General features: G+C 42.3%; 1 protein-coding gene across 1 annotated transcript; it reads right to left on the reverse strand.

The window, feature by feature from the left end:
- Positions 1–1131: 1131 nt before the first annotated feature.
- Positions 1132–7224, reverse strand: LOC306918847 (protein NLRC3-like; the record flags this gene model as incomplete). Its single annotated transcript, XM_079531701.1, has 3 exons — positions 1132–1312; positions 2585–2761; positions 5570–7224. 3 exons carry the CDS (start codon positions 7222–7224, stop codon positions 1132–1134), a joined length of 2013 nt encoding a protein of 670 aa, XP_079387827.1.
- Positions 7225–19514: the final 12290 nt, after the last annotated feature.

Here is a 19514-nt window from a genome sequence, read left to right on the forward strand (position 1 = left end):
ACATTTGGAGACAGTGAGCTTGTAGATCAGCTATTTTCGGTGTGCAACTATGTATGTCAAAGTAGCCTGTACATTTGCCTTAAAGGGATATTAATTATTCAATATCAAGCTTATTAACCCTGAGGCCGATTCTACAAAATGTCTTCTAAATCTGAACATTTCTGAAAACCCTATATTTCTATGTCAGTGGTTCTCAAACTACAGTATTTCACGTCAAGGACCCAACAAATGATATGTAATAGGCCGCCGACCCCCATCTGAAAACATGCCCCCCCAGAAGCAAAGATTTGAGTTAAAAATGTTCGCCCTGAGAATATATATTCAAAGATTTGTGCCACATGTTCACGATTTTTCAAAAATAGCAGACCTACAAGCTCATAGCGTGGCACTCCGTGCCGCGCTATGAGCTTGTAGATCTGCTATTTTTCAATAGCTAAAGTATAAAACACCAAAAGGGGTTCCCACTGTGGAGATTGAACACACCAGAACACTCAGGTTGTAGTAGAACTCGCCAGTATGGCTTTTTATTTATTCACAGGCCCGTGGGTATGGGCTGGTTGGGGTGCGAAATAATAAAGCAGCATGAAACAACAACGTAAATGTCCTCCCTTTTTCAAGGGGCTTCTAAACAGTCTTTCCTGCTGCTTAGGCGTATAATTCCGCCTGGCCTGAGACGGGTACTTCGTTCCCCGTCGTCCTATAGCCAGGCGGGGTTAATGTAAGGATCACAGGTTTGATCGGGAGCGGGTTACCGCCAGCATGGCCCGATCTATCCTGTCGGAGAGTCAGTGAGGAAGTGAGCGCAAGAGCAGCCTCGTCTGCACTTGAACTGTTTGTCTGGCCGCGCAGGTGGGCCTGATGAGTACCCTTGGCCTTGAGACAGCACATAGGCTGGAACGTAACAGGCCTCGATCAGCTGGCCCAGTGGTGGGCGTGGTCTTCTCGGCTGCTCTATGCTCCTTTCACACTGGCTCTCTCGGGTCCCACGCTTACCTGGCGGCTGGTTGCCTAGCGATATCCCACACCACCAAGAATGGATTAATACATTCTCACCACAGCATTCATATTATATTCACATAATACAGTACATAATAAAACAGAAGTGATCATAATAAATGTGGTAAATGTATCTTACTTTAAAACTTCCAGTCTACAGTGTGGGCTCTTCAGTGAAGCACAGAGCAGCTCCACTAGTCCTGAGTCCGGCAGGTCGTTTTTACTGAGGTCCAATTCTCTCAAATGGGAAGGATTAGAGCTGAGAGCTGAAGACACAGCTTCAACACCTGTCTCACTGAGCTCACAGCCAGCAAGTCTGTAAATGCAGATTAAATAAGAGATTATAAAACAAATGATACCTAAATAATCATATCTGAACAGAGGACCACCTACCTGACAAGGACTTGGAATTGTAGGCATTACATTTAGTTTGACTCGGCTCCACAGATACATTTTGTGAAACTAGCCAAACTACAAGCTCACAAAGCCTTGCAGTGAGCTTGTAGTTCGGCTATTTTCACAATGTTTGCCTCTTTCTTCCGTAATATTTGACAATTTGGTTTTAAAAATGTTTTAAAAGTAATTTAATTGTACCCAAAGCGTTTTATTTGTTTATTTTTTATTTTATCAACCACAATGAGTTGCACACCAAGTTGCATTGGTGTGGTTTATCTTAAAAACACTTTGTCCCGACCCAACCCTTCGGTGTGGTTGCTTTAGAAATGTGCAGATAGTCTGTATACTTACTGTATACTGTATACTGTAACTTATACTGACGGTTTGTCTACTGTTCAGTGAGAAAACAATGCTGCACATTATGCTAATCCTCTGGGGACCCCATTGGGGGTCCAGACCCTCAGTTTGAGAACCACAGACCTAGACTAATAGAATGATAATTGATTGGTACAGTAGGTAGATGCAGAATATTGATTATGTATTCATGGGTAGCACGGTAGCTACAAGGGATTGAACGTCGAAAATAGCCGATCTACAAGCTCACAAGTGCTGCGTCTCCGACGCTCTGTGATTCAATTCAGTTAAATTGTATTAAAGTGTCAACTCACAACAAGTTGTGTCAAGACACTTTACATGTAGAGCAGAGAACCAACATAGATCCCACCCTGAGCATTAAGACATTTGGAGACAGTGAGCTTGTAGATCAGCTATTTTCGGTGTGCAACTATTTATGTCAAAGTAGCCTGTACATTTGCCTTAAAGGGATATTAATTATTCAATATCAAGCTTATTAACCCTGAGGCCGATTCTACAAAATGTCTTCTAAATCTGAACATTTCTGAAAAACCTATATTTCTATGTCAGTGGTTCTCAAACTACAGTATTTCACGTCAAGGACCCAACAAATGATATGTAATAGGCCGCCGACCCCCATCTGAAAACATGCCCCCCCAGAAGCAAATTATTTGAGTTAAAAATGTTCGCCCTGAGAATATATATTCAAAGATTTGTGCCACATGTTCACGATTTTTCAAAAATAGCAGATCTACAAGCTCATAGCGTGGCACTCCGTGCCGTAATAATAAATAATAAAACAGAAGTGATCATAATAAATGTGGTAAATGTATCTTACTTTAGAACTTCCAGTCTACAGTGTGGGCTCTTCAGTGAAGCACAGAGCAGCTCCACTAGTCCTGAGTCCTGCAGGTCGTTTTCACTGAGGTCCAATTCTCTCAAATGGGAAGGATTAGAGCTGAGAGCTGAAGACACAACTTCAACGTCTGTCTCTCTGAGATTACAGCCAGCAAGTCTGTAAATGCAGATTAAATAAGAGATGATCAAAACAAATGATACCTAGTCCACTGTCATGGAAGTTAACTAAAACATCTCCTATCTATAGTTATCCAGACATAAACAGTATTGTGGAATAGACCAGGGGTTCTCAACCTTTTTGGCTGGGGACCCCCAGGGATGCTTTGGCCATGTCTCGCGACCCCCGCCCCGCTTCCCCACCCCCAATACAAACTGACTGCAAAAATAACCTTAATAATAGAGAAAATATATCATAAATGAATACTGAAACCAGATATAATCATTAAGGAAAGTTTATGCATGTACTATGTGTACTATGTAAACACTTCATTTCCATTTCCCAGCCATTCAGTTGTAATAAATAATTTGGGGACCCCCCAAAATAATTTGGCGACCCCCCGAGGGGTCGTGACCCTCGGGTCAACACCACTAGAATAACAGGAAGATCGACATTTAGATATCATAGATTTCAACCAGCAGTAGAAGGTGTGAAATGAAGACTAGTTTGATTTTCCCCAATATTATAAAAGAAATGTCATAACCTACAGTATGCTCTCAGATGTTTTATTTCTTAGCGGCCAAGAACATCTAAGTGACGGGTTGAAACGAGCGTTTAAATTGCTTATGAAGTCAGCCATGTGTTGGGAAAGTTCATCTCTTTTATGAACTAGCTCAGTTCACAGTTCAAACATTTAAAAATGAACTAGTTCAGTTCATAGTTCATCATTCAACATTTTGAACTAAAGTTCATGGTTCCACAAAATGAACTATTTTAGTTATTTTCGCTTTTCTTTTCTTTTCTTTTAGTTTTTCTAAATTATTGCCGCAGCCCATAGCCATAGAACCGCAGACTTTATTCCTATTGGGAATAACTTTGGGATTAATAAAGTTACAACTTTTACAATTTCTCCATTACCCAAAATAATTCCTTCTTTTTTTACATTTTGGAAAAAATAGCTCTTTTGCAAAAGTGCCACAGAATTCTTAAAGGTGTAGTGAAATGAAAAATACGTTTTTCACACTTTTAGACCATCTCCGTGGTCATCATATGAGCATACCTAACAATGGATGCCAAAAAAATGGGAAAATTCTCATTTTTGTGTGTTTTTATATCAAAAGTCCATAAAAATATATTTTTTTATTACTTCCTGAAAACGAAAACGTGCTGCGTGATGACGTGTCGAGGCCCACATCGATAAAAGCCAATAAAAATGAAGCTCACCCGTATCCTCTCCAATATGTGCGCATCCATGCAGCACAGCTGCTATTGATTACAGAAATCCTCCGTTTTTATTCCCATTCCAGATAACATCCAGACAGTGTATTACTCGGTTTCAACTTAATCATCACGCTAAAATATGTATCTGAAAACATTATAGGGTAGAAATAAGCCACATAACAGTAAACTGGTAGAGCTGGCTGTCTATTTGATTTGTAAACAAACACACACCACGCTGCTGCGTATAGCATAGCAACATTCCCTAGCTACCGTCCCATCGCCTGAAGGGATGCGACGCTCTGATTGGTTCAGAAACTTCATAGCGGTGTTTCAACTTGAAACTTCACAATAAATGTCCACCATTTCCGTTTCACTACACCTTTAATCCTTTTCCTTGTCTTAATTATGGGCCAACTTGTGAAAGCTGCATGCTTTTATTGTGAAGGCTCTCAGTTCAGTTCTCACAGCCTGCATATCTCCGCGTGCTGAAAATAGCTGATCTACAAGCTCACAACGCGTCGCGGACGCAACACGTTGTGAGCTTGTAGATCAGCCATTTTCATTGCGTGCTGCGCGCTCCAGTGAAATTGTACGGTTGAGAACGATTAGTTAAATTGTGTCGCATAAGGACTTATTGGTGGTTTTCTGTTAGATATTAAGGCCTGTTTAGGGTGTGTCTTAGTGGGGATTTCGCCTGGAAGGCTCTATGGAAACACTCACTCTTGAACGAAGTTGAACGTGAGAAAGTGACGTTCACACACGGCAGAAATGAACGCGTTCACAATGACGTTCATCAAACAGAAATACAGTACATTCACGTTCACCCAAAATATGAACATGTTCGTGAACGATCGCTCATTGAACGCGTTCAGGGACAACACTGAAGTCAGCATGTTTTCCCAATGCAATCTTACGGAAGCAGTCCTGTGCATGCAGACAGGGTTGACATTGAAGCAGTCCTGTGCATGCAGACAGGGTTGACATTGAAGCAGTCCTGTGCATGCAGACAGGGTTGACATTGAAGCAGTACTGTGCATGCAGACAGGGTTGACATTGAAGCAGTACTGTGCATGCAGACAGGGTTGACATTGAAGCAGTCCTGTGCATGCAGACAGGGTTGACATTGAAGCAGTACTGTGCATGCAGACAGGGTTGACATTGAAGCAGTCCTGTGCATGCAGACAGGGTTGACATTGAAGCAGTACTGACTGCGCATGCAGACAGGGTTGACATTGTAGCAGTCCTGTGCATGCAGACAGGGTTGAGATCGGGAAAACATGGAACCGGCTGTATAAAATTCTGCGTCATTGTAAATGGTGCATTTATGTATCACTTTTATCCAAAGCACATTTCTGTTTAAATTGAGGCGGACGGGAGGCAGACTTTCACTTCTGGTTCATTTCTGGTTTTATCTGTTGCCTAGCAACCTAGCATCATTCATACAGTACGTTGATGAAGAGCGCCATCTATACTAATCCACTGAAAAGACCATAGGACACAATACTGCGTACTTGGCAGTCAAGTGATGGATTCGATGCGACGTAACATGACGTGATTGGCAGTCAAGTCAATGTGTTAACTACTAACCGAGCCTTTCTGCAGTTCCTCACAGCTGGGACCAGTCTCCTTCGCCCCTCCTCTGATGTGTTGTATTTGTCCAGGTCCAACTCTTCCAGAACCTCCTCTGACATCTGCAGCATGACGGCCAGAGCTGAACACTGGGTCTCAGACAGTTTCTCTGTTCTGTTCTCTGACTTCAGGAACTGTTGGATCTCCTGATGTAATGAGTGGTCGTTCATCTCCATCAGACAGTGGAAGATGTTGATACATCTGTCAGGAGAGACATCACCACGAGTTAACATCTCCTTCAGGTTCTGGATGGCTTTCTGGATCTCCTTTGGACTGTTCTCTGTCTGACCCAGCAGGCCTCCTAACAGACTCTGGTTGGACTGCAGTGAGAGGCCATGAAGGAAGCGGACTAAGAGGTCCAGGTGGCCATTTTTACTCTCCAGGGATTTTTCCATAGCAGCTTCCAGGAAGTCGGAGAGGGTGCTGTTACTGTATTCATCATCCTCATCCACATCCTCATAATCATCATCATCATGTAGGAATGTCTCCAGTACCTTCTTGTTCTTCTGTGTGAAACAGTGGTACAGGTAGACTGCAGCCAGAAACTCCTGGATGCTCAGATGAACAAAGCTGTAGACCGTTTTCTGGAACAGCACACTCTCTGTTTTGAAGATCTGCGTGCACACTCCTGAGTACAGCGCGGCGTCTTTCACATCAAGACCACACTCTTCCAGGTCTTCTTGGTAGAACATGATGCTACTTTTCTTCAGGTGTTTAAACGCCAGCTTGCCCAGATTCAGAAGAACATCCCTGTCAGACTTCATGAGCTGCTGTCGATTATCTTTCTTTTTTTTGTTTCTTTTCTTTTTTCTCTTTTCCCCCTCATGAGTCTCATCATACTTCTGCTTCTTCGTGTTTGTCTGAACCAACAGGAAGTGGCAGCACATCTCAGTCAGGGTCTTGGGCAGCTGTCCTATCGTGGTGAGTGTCCTCAACATGTCCAGCAGAACGGTAGCAATGATCCAACAGAAGAGTGGGATGTAACACATGATGTGGAGGCTCCTCCATGTCTTCAAGTGTGAGAGGACTCTGTCGGCCAGCTTCTCTTCACTGAATCTCTTCCTGAAGTACTTCTCCTTCTGGGGGTCTGTGAACCCTCGCACTTCTGTCACCATGTCAACACATGCAGGAGGGATCCGATTGGCTGCTGCAGGTCTGGTGGTTATCCAGAGGAGGGCCGAGGGGAGCAGATTCCCCTTGATGAGGTTTGTCAACAGAGCATCCACCGATGATGTTACTGTGACATCAGAGATGATTTCATTTTTGTCGAAGTGCAACGGAGACCTGCTTTCATCGAGGCCATCGAAGATGAAGCAAACTTTCCAGGCAGCGAGCTGCTCTGCTGTGACCTTCTTTAACGTTGGGTGGAACTCATGGATCAGGTTGAGAAGACTGTACTGCTTATCTCTGACCAAGTTCAGCTCCCGGAATGAAAAGAGAACCAGGAGATCTATATCTTGATTCTCCAAACCTCTTGCCCAGTCCAGAGCAAACTTGCGCGCAGAGAATGTTTTTCCGATGCCAGCGATGCCATTGGTCAGAACTGTTCTGCCAGGGAAAAGGATCTTAAGGATTTTACAGCAGTTGATTGGTTCGTCATGGAAGGTCTTCATGTTGGAAGTTCTCTCAAGCTGTATCACCTCATGTTGGCTATTAAAGGTCCGCTGACATTCCTAGAATTCCTATTGCTGGTATTGTACATCACGTGGTCTGACTGAAAACAGTTTGAAACCCTTGAAACCACGCGCGACGCGCTACGGCGCTAGCAACAAGTGGCTACTAGGTCAGGCTAGCGTTTTTGACGGTACATTTAGCGTCATATTGGCTATAAATGTAATTGGAAAAAAATATTTTTTCGCTCGAATCTCTTAGTTAGAATGCAACTGAGGTTGGCGTGGGGTTTTTTAGGGGAACTGCAGCACAATCGCAAATTTCGGGCTCGAGTCCCACGTTCCCCCGGTCACCAACACCCCTGTCTGCCCGCTCTGAGACCCGCAGCCCTGCAGCGTGACTACGGACTGTCTGCTGTGGCCTCTGCCCGCTCTGACAGCTCTCATCGCCGCAGCGCCTGTCTAATGTACCGCTGTTCTCTTCCCTTCCTTTCGTCCCCTCTCAGCCACAGGACGAAATGTATACCCTCTGCAATACCGTCCTTAGTTACCACAACATTGTTCAAGGGAACTTGTGTGTTTGTTTATTCATTGTAAATAATAATCAATATCGCTATTATCGCCCTGGTTGTCCGAGCCGCTCCGCGGGTTTGAGGCAGTTTTGGCCCGGGGAGGCTGCGTTGCCTCTGGTCCCCGCAGTGAGACCTGATCATGCAGGCATACTGTAACACACACATGGGGGCGCGGGACCTCTCTCTCTCTCACACACACACACACACATCGCATCTTGCAATGGAGGACGGACTCTGGCACCATTAGCGAAGCGTTATTTGAAGATGGGGACTTTAGTGGAGCAACCATCATTGCCCTACCAGTTTGAACCCCTGGCTTCTGGCTCAGCAGCTACGGAGGCAGTTGATGGAGCTGTCGGAGGTGTGAAGCCATGGCCGCTGATTATCGCATGGGTGACAAAGCTTGGTAAATAAACACAACTCTTCGCGTTCACAACGGCTACACTATACAGGCTAAAACATATCGATATAATCAACTTGGTAAATGAACGTCACCCCCACTTGATCTAGTAAGATTATGTTCCAACGTGGACTTTGTGAAATACTGTCCCCCAAAGAAAATGTGTGCTGTAGCCCTTACTTTTCTATGGAGAGCCAACACAAGCACAGGGGAGGCTTGTGATAACTGGCATAAGTGTTATAAGAGTTTTTATATACAAAACGTTTAGACATTTTAGTCCACTCACAGTGACTCACTCACAACATTTATACACAAAGTACACCCTGGCTTCTGTCTGGGAGATATGTGTGTTAGTGCTTTGATTCTAATTATCATTATACACCCTGAAGTGAAAGGAAATACATTTTGATTGATTGATTGAATCAATCAAAATGAAGTGAAAGGAAATAAATAAAACACAAAGGTCATGTATTGCCTTTAGACAATCAAAACCAGTTAGAAATATTACAATACAGCATTGAATGTGATATGTCACTTCATGTTGATATGACACTATCAGGAATAAAGCCAGAATTGGAGATGAGTAGCCTACCATGTTTTGTTGGAATGTAAGAATACTAGCATTATGAATTTCAGGCAAAAATACCTGCCAATTAATTTTATTACCCACCCATCTATGTTTAAATTAATTGCATTACTAAAATCTGAAGAACAAAAAGTAATCTATAAATTCGGTGCTTTTCTGAAAAATGTTCTTCCACTGTTAAAATAGTGAATCTGTGCTCCATACCATGTGATTGTGGTCGTGATAAAATGATGATGAGGAAATGAAAACATGTCAAAAAGGTTGCAGATCCATGCACTTGACTGCAGCAGGTCACCCCCATGACCTCAATGCTGTACTGTCAACATAATACATAAATGTTTTGAGTATAATAGACAAACTAATTTTGTATCATGATAGGAAATTGAAATGTAGTACTAGTATATGATGAATCTAAAAACATGTCTCTCCAAATACAGGTCATGCCGCTATTACAGGCACCTGGGATACAGCAAATTCGTCCGTTGGTGTTGGAGTTACATGGGCTGCTTTGTCCTCCCATCCTGTGTTGATTCGTGTGAGACATGAAATCCCCAATGCTCATGATTCACCATAGAGGTTTTTTGGCCCCTCTTGGCTTCCAATAACAGTTTTATAAATTACTCTTCAGTATTGTTTACTTTCAATTAATTATCTAAAAGTATTCCTGTTTTTCATTCATTGGTAGAATGTTCCCACACTAGTGAAGTTTGTAAAGGAACTACAGCTAATATTTCATGTTGTTGCTGTCCACCTACCGTAATTCCTTTATTGATTGTATGTTGGTTATCTCTGCCCTACCAAGCTTATGTAGATTATATGTTGGTGTGTTGGTTATCTGCAGCCTACCAAGCTGTGGATTCTGAACATTTATTTGATTGAATATGTATTTGTTTCCCTGACACAAAAAGGGGAAATAACTAACTAAATAAACATATCAATATCAGTATTGGCTAAATTGTTATCGGTATCAGCCAAGAATTTCTTGCATCCCTAATCAAAAATCATTATTTATTCAGAATTTGACCCAGACTACCATTTGAGATTTTAGCCTCTCAGAAGACCCAAGACATAGAATATTGTCGTTGTTGGATAAAATGTTGTTCACATTTCCATGCTGTATTGATGTGTCATTGTAGGAGAGATGACAGGCAAACGTTGAGCAAAATAACAATTCTACATCATACCCATTTAGGACTGAGACCAAAACCTGTTTCTATAAAAGTGGCTTTCAAACTATTTCATGTCAAATATGTATGTAATTGACCGTGGACCCCCATCTCAAAATGTTGTTTCAGGGACCTCCCAGAAACGTTCGCTGTGAATGAATATTATATTCAAAGATTGGCACTCATTTTCATGATTTTTCAAAAATGCCAGATCTACAAGCTTGTAGATCTGCTATTTTTTGTTTGTTTTATGAGCTTGTTGATCTATTCTATGCAGATCTGCTATTTTTCAATATTCTTCAAAGTATAACATAATGCACCAAACAGGGTTCCTGTCCTGAATCCTGAATTGTAATGCATGTGCAATAATTGTACTCTTGAGAGCATAAAATGAAACCAAATGGACCAGATCTAAAAAGGGTCCATTGGTAATGGTTACAAACTCTCCATTTAGCTGGGCCCATGGGGACAACCTGGAATCCCCTCAAGGACCACTGGTGGTCAGGGCCACTGGTTGAAAACCATTGCATTGGACTATATGACATTATAAATGCATAATTTCCGTACATGGTATTTTATTACAATAAATTAGGACTCTGGTAGAGGGGGCAGGTTGAAATGCTTGGAGTCCTTGGATCCAACATAAATAACAGAATATTCGTGAAGACGCATGAGGGAACGACCGTTCTGATGAGCTGCTCTGCCAGACATCCCTAGCACCAACGGACAAAGTTCCGGTAGGCTGTGTACCGGTACTGCCTATTGGGCAGAGAAACAGACTGTGAGACATGATTTACTGTACATGGGCTTTGATGGTACAATTTTTGTACAACTGTGATATAATGACTTGAAACGACAACCACATGCACTCTGGCCACGTTCAGGTGTTTAGACAGATATCTGGTGTTGTGTTCATGATGTGATCATGCAATGGTTCAATTATTGACATGGTTCTGTTAGTGAGTGACATGTTGCCTCAATGTAATGGTTCACTGGACCCAGGGGTGGTCGTTTAGATGGGTCCCAGGGACATATTACGAGTCCTACTTCAACAACGTTAGAGTACAGTATTGCATCCCAGAGTCTAAGGATGTCATTTTCACTTCAAAGTTCCAAGTGAAAATGACATGGTGTATTTTATTGACATGCAGATCCATGGTTCCTTTATTGATAGGCTATATGTGAGACATGACAACAAAGGTGATATAAGTGAAAATTAAATAGTTTTGTTTGTAAGATGACTGTTAGTTCGTTCTATTGGAATAATGGCATGGTTCTGTGGCAAAATAAATAATAGCTTATGCAACAATTCTGAATCATTTACATTGTTCTGGGTTGTTCTGGTATGTTCTTAGTCAAATATGTTCAAAATTGGAATAATGGCATGGTTCTGTTGTGAAGTTACACCACATAGTTGCAATGTGATTCACATGACGTTATACATCATTGATTGATTGACATTTTTATTCAGCTTGTAGAATGGGTAGGCCTACATTTCAAGCACAAGTGAATACAACAAGAAGATGAAACCAGAAAAGCACCAAGACTGGTTTGGTTGTAATCAGGGATGAAGTTTCATCCGAGTCACATTCAACATTAGCTCTGGTCCATAGCTCTAATGCCAGCAAAGGGCATTAGGGCTATTGACCAGAGATAATTCAACATGCACTATATATACTATACACGATGCAATACTGAATATGATAAAACAGCATGGTTTCTACATGTCACACTTTACCCCCATATATTATTATTATATTGGTATTTTTTAGCCTGTGTAGCATAGGAGCAGGACGATATAGTTGGCCATGTTGTGTTTATTTACCAATCTTTGTTGCTCCACCCCGTTGATATCTTCCACGTTCGATATTGGGATGAATGATGGGGAGTCCTCAACCTGAAATGTCGCTTCGGTGCTACCGAGGCACAGATTCTGTGCGTGGGTAAAGTGCGCGGGGCATCTGAGGGTCCCTTCGTTGAGTGTTTTTTTTTGCAAAACTAATGCTTGGAATGGATTCAGCATCATGAAAACCCCCTAGTTTGACATGTCACATGCTACATGCATGATGACATTTTTAATATTTTGCCTGCTATAGGTTGTAATTGGTATGGTCACATATTATGCCAATTATGAAAACATGTGCAAGTTAGCATCCGGCAGTTTCTACATGCTGGGGACCCATACTAAACATTTCTAACATAAAACGTTGGAGTACTCAACATGTCCGGGTTCACTTTTTGGCTACTATGCTATTTTTAGAGTGTTTATCCATGGATGTGGATATGTACAATATATATGATTTCAGAATAGGGCATTTTTAGATATTAACCCCTTCATGCTTAAAACAGCAAAATCCCATAAAATACAATATAAATCAATGCAAATGCAACACATTTTCATTGCAAAATAAATGTGGAAGTGGTCATATCTCCTTTCCACCACAACCCCTTGATGAATTAACTCCTTCAGCCTTATTGTGAGCATTCTACACCAAAACATCAACAGAACATTGTGTGCATGACAAACCATATATAATCATTCATACTTATACATTATTATTACACATAATTATAAAGTGTGCATGCTGCACACTTTATAATTGCACAAATGCCATCTGGGGCAGGTTTGTATTCTTCAGGTAGATTGTTAGGGCTCAGTGGCCTGATGTGTCTTTTTCCATCCAAACTACTCTGGGTCCCATGCCGGTGGACTTGGCTTTCTCAATTTGCATCCCATCCTCAGTGAACATGGCGGTTAAGATTGGTGCCAGCTCATAGGCGAGGGCATCCTCCACATGAACCTCACAGTCACTAGACAGGAGTATGATGACCCTTGAATAGATAGCATTTAGGTCATACACTTTGAGTGTATTATTTGAATGGATTTGGCTGTTGTTGCCAACATCTTCACTTTAGATGGGATGGTCTTGTGAAATACCTTTGACCAGGACATCTTTTCTAAATCTTGAAAAATTGTGTTCCCACTCTTTATAGTAGCCTCGCAGTGGCCAGACACAAATCTGCTCAGGGCCAAGGTATTCACGGTCCCTTGCTTCAAGGTTATTCTAATAATCCATTCTGCACTGTGGCCGTACCTCATGAAGGTGAACCCTATGAACTGGTTGGTCCACCGACAATTTCATGGTGTCACATAAAAATACCTTTTAACATGTGGAAGTAGCTTTTCATGTAGTGGGGTTCCGTCTCAATGTTAAATTTAGTTGTCATTTACAACTCATGTAAAAGTTTAACTTTCACTACTAATTTGAAGGTGAGGGTCTATAGAACCATTTTGGTTCAGTGGCAACCACCCAGATAAAAAAAATTGGCCTCTAGGGGGCGTACCCCCCATTAGCAAAACATGTTCTGTTGTAACTTTTGATTGAATTATCCAATCTGAACACATGAGATATGTATGGATTCACAATCCGGAGTAGCATTTGGTACTTAGACCATATTACACATATAATACCCCCCCCCCCCCCCCCCCCGTATTGGTGTATATCCACAAAAATAGCAAGTAGTCCAGCATCTATGTGCAGTATTTTGATGGAATTGTGCACTTTACAATAAAAGCATGACATTTGGCACACAGTTGGAGCATGCCATAAGGAACATTGTTGACTATGGGGCCATCACAGATTTGTCCCGTGGTAACCATGGCAGCCATTTTCTAAAATGGCCGCCGCCTGCTGTTAATTTACCAATTCAGGTTCTAGACCACCTAGGATCTTGATTCTGGTGACTAATCCTACATTGTCAAGGATGAGGAATACAGTGGTACTATTTGTCCTGTGACCATGGTAGACATTTTTCATAATGGCCGCCACCTGCTGTTATTTTACCAATAACTCCACCACATGAGGTGTGGTGAGGGTCTATTTCAGGTGCAGGTTGAGTTTAGCCTGGCGCAGCCAGGTTGAGTTGCTACTGACAGGACATACAGGAGGTGGGCTTTCTGACCTTTGACTCGTCCCTTTAAGGCACAGTGTTTTTGGTGGAGACTTGCCTCATGACATCGTTGCTGCGGCAGTGGCACACTCTGGGTCTCTGGGGCATTGTATCTTGGCGGCCTCCTGTCAGTGTTTCTCCATACTTCTCAATGAGCTCTGTGTTCTGTGACATTCTGACATGATAGGGACACAGAGAACGACACTCATGCCCCATTCAGTGTCTGCACATCCTGCCTGATAGTTCTGAGGGCAGATCTTCAGGTGTTCGGTTGAGGCCGAGTCTTTCCACTGCAGCGGGAAGAAGCATTGTGCGTTCTGACCCATCGCCAAGAAGGGCATAAGTGTCGAGGGAACAGTCACCGTCGTGAAATATAACTCAAGCTACTTTGAGTAGGACCTTTTTCCCGTCAACTGGCTTGTCAAGGTACAGCACCTCGGCAGTGGTGTTCACCAGACAGCTCTCATCAGGCCTCAAGCAGGACTTCAAGGTGTTTGCCAATGCACAGGCTACATGGCCTCCTGAGATCACACTGGGCAGCTATAGGTGTGATCTACCACAGCGCCAGCACCACTTCTTGGTTCGAATCCATTCTGTGATCGGTTCTGTCATGAGTCTCTAGTACACTGAAGTGTTCGTTAATCTCACATAATGGACAGTATGCATTAGCTTTCCCTGTCTCTTAGGGTGGGGTTGCAGCCTCGCACTCCGTCTTCAGAACCATGCAGAACTGTGGCATATCTGCCCATTTTCTGAGGTAACCGCTGGGTGACGTTGGATGGCAGCAGGTTTGAGTGATAATTTGAGGCGGGCAAACTCACTCGGGTCTCTGTTGGTGAAGTCGGGGATGGTAGGTCGTGGCCCCCTGTATTGCTGCTCCACTGTGTTATCTGGTGGGGGGTACAAGGGCTGGTGTTCTGGCAATGCCGGATACTGGCAGTTCAGGGGCAGAGCTGGTTGGCCAGCTGGAAGGGGGTCTGGCTAGGAGTACACTCCTGGTGTTATGACCTCACTGGGTACTGGTGACTCAGGGGCAGAGCTGGTTTTATTTGGAAGGGGGTCTGATGAGGAGTAGTACACGGAATACGCCGGCTGATGTCCTGGGCTCACTTGACTCTCACATGTCAGTTTGAACACATGTACTGTACAGTACTACATCGATATTACACATTTTGATGTGCATGTTGTAAATAGTACTGTAGCACTGTATTCCTCATCCTTGAAAACCTGAATTGGTAAAATAACAGCAGGTGGTCGTGGCCATTTTGGAAAATGGCGGCCAGGTCACCACGGGACAACTCTGCGATGGCCCCATGTTAGCCAAAAATGTCCCTTATGGCATGATTTAACTGTGAGCCAAATGTCATCGTAAAGTGCACGATTTCCACGGGTAGAGGCTGGGCTAAGTGGGGTATTATATTCCAATATCTAACTTTAGTTCCTCACATACTGTATTGTCTCATTTGTGTGAAATATAAGAGATTTTCCAATCATATTTAATTTTTATACAATTACTCATTCATGATAACATACTGTAGGTATAGGCACTAACCTCACCATTCTAGGTTCAACAGAACAGAAGTTAGGTGTAATTTGAAGTAATTTGATGTACATTGGTGGCCATTTTTATTTCTTTCCCCATATCAGCATATTCAAAACATTTGAAATCCAGTTAATTCCTCACACAGTATTGATTTGATCATCCAATATGGCCGCCCCAATATTAGTTATAATGGGGGGTGAATAGGGCAAAGTTTTAAACTGAGAGATATTTCCACGACACTTCTCAGGTTGATCAATGATATGAATACGAACATTTTTTGTATTGCAAGTTTCCATGAAATCCAATATGGCCGCCCCAATATTAGTTATAATGGGGGGTGAATAGGGGAAAAATGTAAACTGAGAGATATTTCCACGAAACTTCTCAGGTTGATCAATGATATGAATACAAACATTTTTTGTATTGCAAGTTTCCATGAAATCCAATATGGCCGCCCCAATATTAGTTATAATGGGGGGTGAATAGGGGAAAAATTTAAACTGAGAGATATTTCCACGAAACTTCTCAGGTTGATCAATGATATGAATACGAACATTTTTTGTATTGCAAGTTCCCATGAAATCCAATATGGCCGCCACAATATTAGCCCCTATTAGTTATAATGGGGGGTGAATAGGGCACAATTTTAAACTGAGAGATATTTCCACGAAACTTCTCAGGTTGATCAATGATATGAATACAAACATTTTTTGTATTGCAAGTTTCCATGAAATCCAATATGGCCGCCCCAATATTAGTTATAATGGGGGGTGAATAGGGGAAAAATTTAAACTGAGAGATATTTCCACGAAACTTCTCAGGTTGATCAATGATATGAATACGAACATTTTTTGTATTGCAAGTTCCCATGAAATCCAATATGGCCGCCACAATATTAGCCCCTATTAGTTATAATGGGGGGTGAATAGGGCACAATTTTAAACTGAGAGATATTTCCACGAAACTTCTCAGGTTGATCAATGATATGAATACGAAAAAATTTTGTATTGCAAGTTTCCATGAAATCCAATATGGCCGCCACAATATGGCCGCCACAATATTAGTACCAAGAAAATAGGTTTTGGCTCTAACTTCTGAACCAGATGAGCTAGAAATGCAAACTTGGTGTCTATTTCATGGTTTCTGACCATGAGAGACTCAATGGAATACCTATTTTTATTATTGGGTGTGTCTGGACCCAATGGTCTGGTGGCTACCCTGGTGGTCTGGTGGCTACCCGAAATAGTGCTTTACCATGATTTCTACCATGATTGTTGACTGTTTTGGCAAACACAAGCAATATTAGTCCATTGGCTAAGATCCATGGCACAGAAGGGACATATATGCTTGAGCTTGCATATTGTCAAAATGGCTGCAAACATGAAAAAGAAAAGAGACTTCCTGTCAGATTTTGGATACCTGCATTTGCCATAACATCAAAAGTTGTCCACCAGAAATATCTATGACCCAATAGAATCAAAAAGGGGTGGTTTGCCCCCCTGGGTAATAGGATCTTACAGGAATTGTAATGTGTACAATTTTGCCCTATTCACCCCCCATAGGGGCTAATATTGGGGCGGCCATATTGGACGTTCGCCCAAAACTTGACCGGGTTGTCCATATAGGTTGTGATCCTACTGGGTCATAGATATTATTTCTGGTGGACAACTTTGTATGTTATGACAAATGCAGGTCAACCCCCTTTGCCCCCTGGGTAGTAAATGGGATATGTGTATGTACTGCAGATTCAGCATTGTTGCATAATATTTATTTTGCCACAGAACCATGCCATTATTCCAATAGAATGAACTAACAGTCATCTTACAAACCAAACTATGTAATTAGTGTGGTTGCAACCAGACTATTGTAATTGTAACACTTTTTAGTGTTATTGTTATTGGTAACATTTATTTATCGTCACCTTATTAAACTAATTGCCTAAGTCATTTTTTCAAGGTTTTCAGGAAACACAAAAAACTGTGCCAAATGTAGAATATATTATATTTCTTAATTATTTAAATTCCAAAAAATATGAAAAAATATGACTATTGACATACAAATAAAGTTGTATGTCAATCATGTAACATGTAAGGATAAAATGACTTAGGCCAATATCTGAACATGCCATTTATGGCAATTATAAACCTTATTTAGGCCAAATTACTTACTGCAGTAAGTGACTTAGGCAAAATGTTTTTATTCCAATTATTTTTAATAGACCATGGTTTAGGGTCAGCCACAGAGTGTTTAAAATTATATCAGAGCACAAAGACATTTGATACTGAAGGGGAGTGAATGGGAGTGAATGGGACTGAATGAGAGGTACTGTTACTATGGGACTGATACTATGGGAGTGAATGGGACTGAATGGGAGGGAATGGGAGTGAATGGGAGTGAATGGGAGGTAGTTACTATGGGAGTGAATGGGAGGTACTGTTACTATGGGACTGATACTATGGGAGTGAATGGGAGTGAATGGGAGGTAATGGGAGTGAATGGGACTGAATGGGACTGAATGGGAGGTAGTTACTATGGGAGTGAATGGGAGGTACTGTTACTATGGGACTGATACTATGGGAGTGAATGGGAGTGAATGGGAGTGAATGGGAGGTAGTTACTATGGGAGTGAATGGGAGGTACTGTTACTATGGGACTGATACTATGGGAGTGAATGGGAGTGACTGGGAGTGAATGGGAGGTAATGTTACTATGGGACTGAATGGGAGTGAATGGGATTTAATGGGACTGAATGGGAGTGAATGGGAGTGAACGGGAGTGAATGGGAGTGAATGGGAGGTACTGTTACTATGGGACTGATACTATGGGAGTGAATGGGACTGAATGGGAGTGAATGGGATGAATGGGAGTGACAGTCCCATAGTAACAGTAGCTCCCATTCACTCCCACTCACTCCCATTCACTCCCATTCACTCCTCATACACTCCTATTCAGTCCCATTCACTCCCATTCAGTCCCATAGTAACAGTACCTCCAATTCACTCCCATTCACTCCCATTCAGTCCCATAGTAACAGTACCCCCCATTCACTCCCATTCACTCCCATTGTATCAGTCCCATAGTAACAGTACCTCCCATTCACTCCCATTCACTCCCATAGTATCAGTCCCATAGTAACAGTACCTCCCATTCACTCCCATTCAGTCCCATTCACTCCCATAGTATCAGTCCCATAGTAACAGTACCTCCCATTCACTCCCATAGTATCAGTCCCATAGTAACAGTACCTCCCATTCAGTCCCATTCACTCCCATAGTATCAGTCCCATAGTACAGTACCTCCCATTCACTCCCATTCACTCCCATAGTATCAGTCCCATAGTAACAGTACCTCCCATTCACTCCCATAGTATCAGTCCCATAGTAACAGTACCTCCCATTCACTCCCATTCACTCCCATTCACTCCCATAGTATCAGTCCCATAGTAACAGTACCTCCCATTCACTCCCATAGTATCAGTCCCATAGTAACAGTACCTCCCATTCACTCTCATAGTATCAGTCCCATAGTAACAGTACCTCCCATTCACTCCCATAGTATCAGTCCCATAGTACAGTACCTCCCATTCACTCCCATTCACTCCCATAGTATCAGTCCCATAGTAACAGTACCTCCCATTCACTCCCATAGTATCAGTCCCATAGTAACAGTACCTCCCATTCACTCCCATTCAGTCCCATTCACTCCCATAGTATCAGTCCCATAGTAACAGTACCTCCCATTCACTCCCATTCAGTCCCATTCACTCCCATAGTATCAGTCCCATAGTAACAGTTCCTCCCATTCACTCCCATTCAGTCCCATTCACTCCCATAGTATCAGTCCCATAGTAACATTACCTCCCATTCACTCCCATTCAGTCCCATAGTATCAGTCCCATAGTACAGTACCTCCCATTCACTCCCATTCACTCCCATAGTATCAGTCCCATAGTAACAGTACCTCCCATTCACTCCCATTCACTCCCATTCAGTCCCATTTTGAAAGGTGTGTTAAAATGGCCTAAGTCACATTTTATTATGACTTAGGCAAAATAAAATGGCCTAAGTCTCACTCT

The sequence above is a fragment of the Electrona antarctica genome (genome assembly GCF_951216825.1).
Source record: "Electrona antarctica genome assembly, contig: scaffold_94, whole genome shotgun sequence".
Lineage (NCBI taxonomy): Eukaryota > Metazoa > Chordata > Actinopteri > Myctophiformes > Myctophidae > Electrona > Electrona antarctica.